This window comes from Asparagus officinalis, chromosome 10, assembly GCF_001876935.1.
Source record: "Asparagus officinalis chromosome 10, Aspof.V1, whole genome shotgun sequence".
NCBI classification, from domain to species: Eukaryota; Viridiplantae; Streptophyta; class Magnoliopsida; order Asparagales; family Asparagaceae; genus Asparagus; species Asparagus officinalis.
Window position 1 is genome coordinate 10,094,634 of NC_033803.1, and position 10,063 is coordinate 10,104,696.

At 29.4% G+C, this 10,063-nt stretch overlaps 1 protein-coding gene across 3 annotated transcripts in view; it reads left to right on the forward strand.

The window, feature by feature from the left end:
* Window positions 1,972-10,063, forward strand: part of LOC109825922 — an 11,378-nt gene continuing 3,286 nt past the window's right edge. The window contains exons 1-8 of one of the 3 annotated variants that reach the window (XM_020392837.1): window positions 1,972-2,140; window positions 2,236-2,280; window positions 6,342-6,464; window positions 6,899-6,961; window positions 7,102-7,212; window positions 7,721-7,804; window positions 7,884-8,002; window positions 8,068-8,169. In XM_020392837.1, the coding sequence (XP_020248426.1) occupies window positions 2,138-2,140; window positions 2,236-2,280; window positions 6,342-6,464; window positions 6,899-6,961; window positions 7,102-7,212; window positions 7,721-7,804; window positions 7,884-8,002; window positions 8,068-8,169 (650 nt within the window). In that variant the 5' untranslated portion in view covers window positions 1,972-2,137. The remainder of the gene's footprint in view (window positions 2,141-2,235; window positions 2,281-6,341; window positions 6,465-6,898; window positions 6,962-7,101; window positions 7,213-7,720; window positions 7,805-7,883; window positions 8,003-8,067; window positions 8,170-10,063) is intronic. The other 2 variants (XM_020392836.1, XM_020392838.1) reach the window with 2 other exon arrangements.

Here is a 10,063-nt window from a genome sequence, read left to right on the forward strand (position 1 = left end):
ATTATTTTGCATGTGATAGTAATCGCTCAACTACTTTAGATAAGGTTGATTAATTGAATAATATGATCAACTGAATGTATCATCGATAAGGTCAATGTACAATTGAATACATAAAATATGATCAACTGAATAATATGAGTCATTGAAGCAACTGTGGGGGGAATTAAATATCGTGACATAAATTAAATTTTCTGTTATCATCCTGGAATAAGATGGGTTAGAAAATTAGCAACTTGATTTAATAAACGTTTCAATTAAGAAATAGATTTATTATTAATAATCTCTACCATCTATTACACGTTGTTGTAAAAAATAAGAATGACTTGAAAGATATGAGAATTGTTGTTGCATCCAAATTGACGAATATTTTAGAAATACACGATGTTATAACTTATGTATAAATATATGTACCATTCTAACTATTCTTAACCAAAATAAGCTAAAAATTAGAAAGCCCCCTAACTTTGGAAAAATATAACTTTTAAAATATCATTAAAAACCTCTAAGTTTCGGGGCAATCAGAAAACTCCTTTTAACTTTAAGATGTTGTCATAAATTCCCCTCACAGTGTTAATCGGAAATTTTCGTATTGGTGGGTAAAGTTATGCAGAGAATATTTTTGTTAGTGAAAATTGTGGATCTTGCCTTTTGAGGAATTTTTTGAAAAAAATCTTAAAGTTAGAGGTTTTTTTTGATAATCTTCTAAACTTAAGGGTTCTTTCTAATATTTTGAAAGTTATAGGGTTTTATCTGATAATATTCAAAGTTATAGGGTGTCATCTAATAATCATTCATAGCACAGGGAGTTTTTCTGATATCTGGCCGCCAAAATATCCTAAGCATAAATTGCAAAAATATACTATTACCATTTGATGATTTTGAAAAAAAATAGGGGGAGAAAAAGAAAATAACAAGTAATATCATAACTAGAAATATTAGTTGGGTAAAACCTGATAAACAAGTAGGAAGTTTGTCTAACTTATTATCACCCGATTGATTTATTTTTATCAAGTATAGATTTTTTTATTAACTATTTTATCTAGATACATATATAAGGGATGTTTTGGTCATTTAGCACATGGCATTTTGGCAAAGACAGCTAGTGGGCCATGTATGATATTTTTAGAAAAATATCATGCATGGCCCACTAGCACTATAGAGAGTGTGGAGGTGTGTTTGGAAGTGTGGTTGAGGGTGTGCCCCTAGCATTATTTAAAAAAAAAACACAGTTTTAAATCTAAAATCTACAGAAGAACCAAGATTCTCCCTTTCCGTCTTCATCCACTTTAAATGCGGGTCCCAGAAACCCAACCGAGCCCTGGATTGCGGCCACTAATAACTCGACCCCATCTCTTCTACTTTGACTGAAAAACACCAAAAACGATTAATAAAACATAGAGATCTTTTGCATCTTTACCCCATACATTATGGATATTTGTACCCCTCGAATCTTAGTATTTGCAAATAACTGAAATTTTAACTTTTATAATCAACAAATTATCAACTTGGTGCTAAAATTTTAACTATGGTCGATCATTTGTACATTGTGATTACAAATTAGTATGTAAAATTGATTACTTAATACTTTGAGTATAAATTCTTTTTCTAAAATTGATCACTTAAGGGGTAGTTTTGTAAATGCTGAGATTTAAAGGATTTTTTGTAAATACCCATGATTTTAAGGGTTATACACAGATTATCAACTTGGTGCTAAAATTTTAACTATGATTGATCATTTGTACATTGTGATTACAAATTAGCTTGTAAAAATTGATTACTTAATACTTTGAGTGTAAATTCTTTTTTCTAAAATTGATATTTAAGGGGTAGTTTTGTAATGCTGAGATTTAAATGAATTTTTTGTAAATATCCATGATGTAAGGGGTATACATGCAAATAACCCTGAAAAAATAATGGGGAAAGCTGATGCAGACATCTTAAAAATTCCGAAAAATAATTAATTCCTGCTCTTAGGAGACTTTTTTCCTTCTGCCAACCCCTTAAAACCTTCAAAAGCCAAAAATTTCTGTTAAACGAGCAGCCTGTTTCTTCATCTGGGCTCTCTTTTCTCAGCTTCTTCTGTCTTTTTCATAGAACCAGTTTCTGCTTATTCTTCTTGTTTCATGGATTTTTGATCATGGTGAGAGTTTTTCTATTTCTAATTTTAGTGTCTTTCAATGGGTATTTTTTTTCTTTGCTTAATTGCCCTTTTTCTGGGTTCTGTTTGTTTTTCAGGTTTTTGTTGGAAATTTAAGGAAAATGAAGCTACCCAGTTCCTGTGTAAGTGATTTTTTTTTCCTCTTATATTCTTTTGTGGAGGTTGTATTTGCTAAAAGTTTGAATCTTTTCCAGTACTTTGGACAAGTTTTCGTAGTTTGGGGACTTGGAGTATTTTTGAGATGGCTTGGTTGTGGATTAGGGGGAAAACTAGGAAACCAATTCTAAATGATTTAAGTTATGAATGATTTCTTACGGAAGAAGTTGGAGTCATGTGCAATCCCTTTCCTGGGTTTTTGTTAATTTGCCAGAATTTTATTCAAATTCATGCTGTAAGTTATCATCACTTTTTATAAATTATGATAGTTTTTGTTCTGCATGGATATTTGAACCCATTTTTCCTCTCTAATCTCGTTGATGGAAATCTTTTGATGATCAATTTTGTGTGGAGTGGTTTTCTTTTTTTTTCCACGAAAAAGGCATTTACCTTTTCATCAATTTGAATATGTTGATAATAATTTGTTTCGTTCGTGATGATGGAATCGTCACTTGTTAAGTGGTGAAAATCTTATTTCGGCAGTGATGCTTTTCCTATTGACTAGTTGAGATGCACGTGTAATGCACGTGGTTAAATATCATGATTACTTAAATTGATAAAAATATAATAAAAATACAAAAGATAATAAAGTTTTTTGTGGGATTGATTGTCAACTCAATAATCTCTTTCTTAAATAAAATATTGTTATTGTTTCATTCAATCGAGACTATGGTTATGTGGTCTACTATTTATGAGTTATAAATACATTAATTTACGACAACATATCTGTTTATTAGTATATTGAAGTCTTCAAAAGATGGGTGATCATTCAATTCGCAAAGAAACTTTGCATATAAATTTACTTGTAATATGTACATTAAACTTTTAGTTGTGGTTTGACTCATATTCACATTAACTTGTAGTTGTAGTTTTACTCATATTTACATTATCTAATATTCTCATTTAATTTTATAGCTCATTTTCTGTACCATAGAAGTAAAATTAAAAGTATAAAGAATTATTTTCTTGCGAAATTAGAGCAGGGAGATTATGATATATTGCGCCATGTACTCTAAATATAAAATTTTATTTTTTCTTTGATGCAAGGTCCTTATCAAATCTTTCACCAAACGATGTGTATGAAAAATACTATTATAACTACTTGCCTAGGCTAATTGTATTGTATATATGACATATAACTTATCTTGAATATCCGCATCTGCTAAGTGAATTTTGCTATTGTGAAAACAAAATGTTAGAGGCTCGCATTCAAACATTTTGGCTGTGTAAAAGACACAAGAATTTGGAGTGCACAACTTATATATCGTAAAGAACATATGAGTTCATGAAGAATTTTCCCTAATAACGATATTATTACAACGATATCATTATTTAGCATTAAATCAATTTTATTATATAAGATTACATAACTCTTTTTAATAAATTATAAAGTATATATATGGAAGTCTTAATGCTTATAGTAGTAGTTGGGCTCTATAAAATAGGTTAACTTTATATTGTAGTTTGCTAATGGTAGTATTGTTGGCAATATCATTACCTTTCCTCTTTATCTTATTATTCACGCTTTTCTGAAGTAAGTTCTCTTTTGCTAATCACTCAATTACCTATATTTAGTTTTTATAATATCAGAATTTAGAATATTCTCTTCTGTTAAAAAAATGTAGACATGATTTTCTTAAAAAATATATACACATAGTAGTAATAGTATATATACTTCAATTCAACTCAAACATTGGCTTGAAGCCATTTAGAGTAAGGTACTTTCTACGCTAGAATAGTGATATAGTGATTACACAATCCAAAAGTCAAAGAAGAAATTTCTACAAAGGAAAAGTACTTAAAATGTCAAATTAATAACTAATTTATAAAATATATATGGACAGTGCAGATAGTTATAGAAAGTAAGGTATATATCTTCATGGATATTCCATAGTGAGTGACCAACTATAATCATCCTAATTTAAGCATAAATAACTATTATTTTAGTTACTAATTTGATACGCGTAACTATGGAATAAATCTCAAGCCAAAAATAAGAACTGAGATTGTATTATCATGTAGGTAAATAAATAAATGTTATTAGAGTTCCTCTTTATATTAAACTTAAAAGTAACAATTTAAATTATTACGCGCCAAATATTAGTTCATGTTATAAAGTAAATTAATCTATGGTCTATATACATATACAATCAATCAACCAAACGTATTAAAATTATGATGACTACATTCAAAATTATATAATGAGTTCATATTAACTATAATTTATAAAATATAGTACATTAAAGACAATCTTTTTAACCACTATATAGATTGTCTAAAATTTTTTACATATATAAACTATACTGCCTAGAAATAGTGATGTTCGCACTTAACTATAGCCTAATAATCTTATGAATGACTTACACTTCAATATTATCATTAATTGACGTATCTATGCATTATACTAAAAATACAATTAAAATTTAGAAAACTACAAGATAAACAACCTCAAAAGTTTTAAAAATTATTAAAAAACACCCTAAAATTTTTTAATTTACAAATACACAAAACTATTAGACATTATATTGAAATTAAGGAATTACAAAAAAATCATTGAAAATTTCAAACTTTGGAGGGGTAATTTATGATGTACTAAACTTTAAGGGTGTTTTTTTATAAATTTCATAACTTAATAGATTTTTAATTAGTTATGTTCTTTTCAAAAAAATTATGGGTAACATTGACTATGAAAAGTTTTTCCTAAACCTATAGTTTTAAAGGGAGTGATAATTTTTGAAAATTTTTAATTTTTTAGGAGGTGTTAGTAATTTTGTATATTCATTTTAGTGTCTATTGATTAGAAATTCTCATGGTGTTTTTTTGTAAATTATGAATTTTAGGGGTTTTTTGCAATTTTTTAAACTTATACACCTTTTCTACAGATTGTAAATTGTTTATAGACTATTTATAATTTCTATGTTTTCAATTTACTAATGAGTTTAAAATTCTCAGGGTGTTTTTTATAACATTTGAATTTTGAGGGTTTGTTTGTAATTTTTAAAACTTTAAGGGTGTTTTATTAAATTATAAATTATATAAGGGATATTTATAATTCCTATATTTTTAATGAATTGTTAAGTTAGAAATTATCAGGATTTTTATAAATTTTATAATTTTGAGAGTTTTATTTACAATTTGTAAAAAGTTCAGAGTGTTTATTGCTAATTCCATAAATTTTGGGGGTTTTTGTGTTATTTGTTGGTTTTTAATGTGTTTATATGTTTGAAATATTCAATGTGTTTTTTATAAATTTTGAATTTTTAGGGGTGTTTCTATAATTTGTAAAACTTATAATATATTTTCTACAAAGTTAAAAAACGTTTAGTTGCTAGCTAGCATATATTTTTTAGATTTCTTACTAAATTAAAATAAGTAAAATTTATAATTTTCAAGATATTTTAATAAAATTTTGAATTTGTAGGGATGTTTTTGCAATTTAAAAAATTTGGAGGATATTTTTTATAAAGTTAAAAAACTTTTAGGTGCTGGCTAGCACATGTTTTTTAGATTTCTCTGCGAACTAAAATAAGTAAAGGATTTGAATTAAATCAAATGTATCTCCTTTATCCAATAACATGTTAAATCTTATTATGAATATGATAAATTATTTAATTACCAATTTAAAGAAAATAAGATAATTAGAATAGATTAGGATAACAACATAATACTCAAAAAAATTAAGGGTAATATTGACCATGAAAAGATTTTCTCGAACTCGTTCTTTTAAAGGGAGTATGATTGTTTGCTTTTAATTTATCACAGAATTAAATTGAAGAATTTAAACAATAACAGAATTACCTCGGACTTGTTTGTACAAAATTATGATATGCATGGAATATGATAGCTGAGAAAATATTTATTTTGTTCTTCAATACTATTGAATTATCGAAATATATTACTATACGACCAAGTTACTGACTAGGAAATTATCAAAGTTCAGGCTAGTTTCATGATTCTCATGTTTAATTACTTTTTTTGATCACTATTTTGGATTGTATACTCACCTACTTCGGATTTCTCATAACAGAGTACTCTACTACCTGACCTACCAAGGAGGAGACTTTACTTTTGCAAGTTGTTGTCTGCAGCTGCTTTCGTCTGTATACTCTTTTTCATTGGGAGTTCTTTTGTAAATTTTGGTTATAAAGAGGTATGCCAATATTATTTATTTTGAGTGGAGTATATGCGGTTAATGATAATTTTACCTTTTCTGTAACTGTGAATTTAAAAATTATTACACTGTTCCATGATTCCATCATAAGGAAGCGTATAGTTGTTAAATCTGTTTGTAATTCTCTCATGACTTTGTTGTGCTACTATAAATATTTTTGCTCCTAAAGTTAAACTCTGAATCTAATATGATTCAGTATTCGAGCATAACGGACTGTGTAGTTTCTCATATTTATTTGTAATTCTCACACGCTGTTCTGACTTTTTGTTATTTGGTTAGAATTATTTCTCTGGTTTCTGCAATCTTTCTTCTCTTGGATGAATACTTGATAACCCCCTTTTCTTTTTATTTTTATATAATTAAAGCATCTTTTACAGTTACATATAAACAACTTATCATATTTATGTGTACAGAAAGTATCAAAATGGGAACCAACAATGGGGATACTACAGAATATAATACACAGTTCATGCGAGGTTCTCTCTTGACTAGCACAACATGCTCTTGTCAATCTTGGAACTTTATTTCCCTCAAAAACATTTGGAAGTTTATTTTGTCTTATATTTATACTAAAACGTATCTAGATATTGATGGTATTTATTCAAATTTCTTTTAGATTCAAGGGAAGCCTTCAGGGAGTGAACCGTTGCCTAAAGGAATAATTAGGAGAACATCAAACTTGGAGATGCAGCCGCTATGGGGCTCTCTGCCTTCACCAAAACAAAAGGTTTGAATAAATTGCAATTGTTTTTCATATTATGCACCTTCTCAGAAGAAAGTATTGGGTGATATTGATAACCTAAATCACCTCTACTATTCAATACCTTAGCATTTGTAAATTTGTTTCCAAGAAAATTCATTACACCAAAAGTATTGAGTGATATTAGGGGGATTTTTCAACCTGAACAGAAATTACACCAATCTGAAGCACTGAATGGAATTTTTGAAATGTCTGATGTATATTTGAATTTGTTTGGGGTTTTTTTCTGTATGTTTTATTCCATCCCCAATAAACGACTAATTTGAGAAGTGTAAGAGTTAACACTTGCTGATATTTATTATTAGCTCAAAACCCATCAATTTAAACTTTTGTTACTGGTAATGGTTATCTGTCACACTGGATTACATAACTTAATATGTAGCACCTCAAATACTGATTACCAATGTTCAATGGTGCAATTTATATCTCATGATTTTTTATATTTGACATTTATGCTGTCGTATGTTTAAATCAGGGTCATAAAAGTCCGTCTAAGAGCTTATTGGCCATTGCAGTTGGAGTAAAGCAAAAGGAAGTCGTTAATCAAATAGTGAAGAAGGTGCAAACAAACTAATCAGTTTATATATTTCACCTATCAATATTTCAAGCTGCATTTGACATATTCAACAATATTGCAGTTCTCTTCCAGTGATTTCATCGTGATGCTATTCCACTATGATGGTATTGTGAATAAATGGAGAGACTTATCATGGAGTGATAAAGCCTTGCATATCTCTGCAATGAACCAAACAAAATGGTAGTATCAATTATGCCCTCACTTGTCAAAAGTGAAAGCAAACTAATATTTGTTAAATGCTATAGGTGGTTTGCAAAGCGTTTTCTACACCCAGATATAGTTGCAGAGTATGATTATATTTTCCTTTGGGATGAGGATCTAAACGTGGAACATTTCAATCCAAGCCGGTATGCAAATTTGTTAAGTTGTGGTTTATTGCTTGGGTAGTATAACTTTAAAGATGGATTTTGGTCTCATATTATTGACTGAAATGTGTAATCCAATGGAGAATTTTTTGAAGAAGAACATTTTTAAAAAATAACTAGCAAAATCGACCTCTTTTTGACCATGTCGTCAAGGCTGACTAAAAAGAGGTCGATTTTGCAAAATATCATCTTTAAAATACACGGGACTAGTAGTCCCGTGTAATTAGCAATTGCTAATTACGAGTTAAATTAAGCCCAGACTATACATGGGCCTACTAGTCCCAGTAGTCCTGTGTATTTTATAGACCACCCAGAAAATACACGAGACTAGTAGTCCGGTGTGTCTTGTGAACATGCACAAAACATGCATGCATGCTTGTAGCTTATCTCCTGTACATATACAATATCTCCTATGCATAAAAAACTTTTAACTCATCTCGTGTACATGTCCAAACATTAAATATATAATTTCCATAAAATCATGTACATAACTTAATACCCCTCTAAACGATCCAAAACATCGTAACAACCTGCAATAGATTAACATATTGTGACAACACATTATCTCTATACACCAAAACATTGCAACAAAACCAAATATATTAAGTGTATTGGTTTACAAGTAACCTTTATCGATAACTTAAATAGAGTCAATACAAAAAATCCATAAATCGATGACATACAACCTATAACTCTGTCCCTTCCCCTTTGTCTCCCTCTTCTTACCCGCTCAAATCATCGTCGTCCTCCATGGACTTGAGCTTGCATGACAAGCTCGTTGTCCAATTGCATGTTTGGTAGTGACAGTCCAACTTCATTGTCGTTCCTGTAAGATCCTTCTTGTCTCCGTTGATTTGGTTGACATGCGTGTAAGAGACCCTCCTCCACCATCACCTCTCGACCATCATAAAGATCCTCATGAGGTTGATTCAAAGTTTTACGAACTCTTCACACTATTCACTGATACATACATGTATGTACTCCTAGATATGTTCCTATCGTAGAAAGTGTTGGATCTTGATTTGCAATGGCCTTAATATCATCAACAACGTCTATCTACAATTAAGTCAAAAAGTTACATATATGAGCAATTTGTAGTAATAAGAAACAAGTGAACTTGCTAGTAACTAACTTACAAGTTCTCTCTTATATAAACCCTGAGCATGTATCTCCATTGTAGGTACGTTTTTTGTGTTCATCGAGTGGAGTTGTGATCTGATTTATTATTAATCTTCTAGTAATCCTCAAATACCACCTGATGAAATCAGATTGCTGAAGAGGAGGATCAATCTGCTCCATAATACTCAAATGTCAATCATCCCATCTGTATATGTACTGATGATACGTATTTTTCAATGAACAATTCCATTGACGTTTGTTTTTCAGAGAGTTGTTTCATGTCAATCCATTCTTGATCGTTGGCGATCTCTATAACAATTGTTCTATTCATGTTTATCGGACTGTTGTAGAATATCGTAGTTGCATATTCTCCATGATTAATTCCAGTAACCACGTGTATTTCCTTAATCATTCAATCGAAATTACATGATTTAGATAACATGAATATTTTTCTAGAACCTCACCTGTATATGGGCAAACAATTCAATCCAACACTTAGTCTTCTTGAGGAAGCAAATAATGAGTATTTTGTTCGCCCTCAAAACTGACAAACCCTATATCAAATTTACTTCATCAAATTCTAGGTAAACCCTAATTGAAAATTTACAATTGAATAGTATTTGAATAATCCATTAAAATTCATATTATACAACTCTAAAATTCTAATTATTACCATTTTCTAAATCCAATTATAACGAAACCACATTATTTATCAAAATTCAAATAAGTTTTTTTCTAAAATCACCGCAAATTGGGG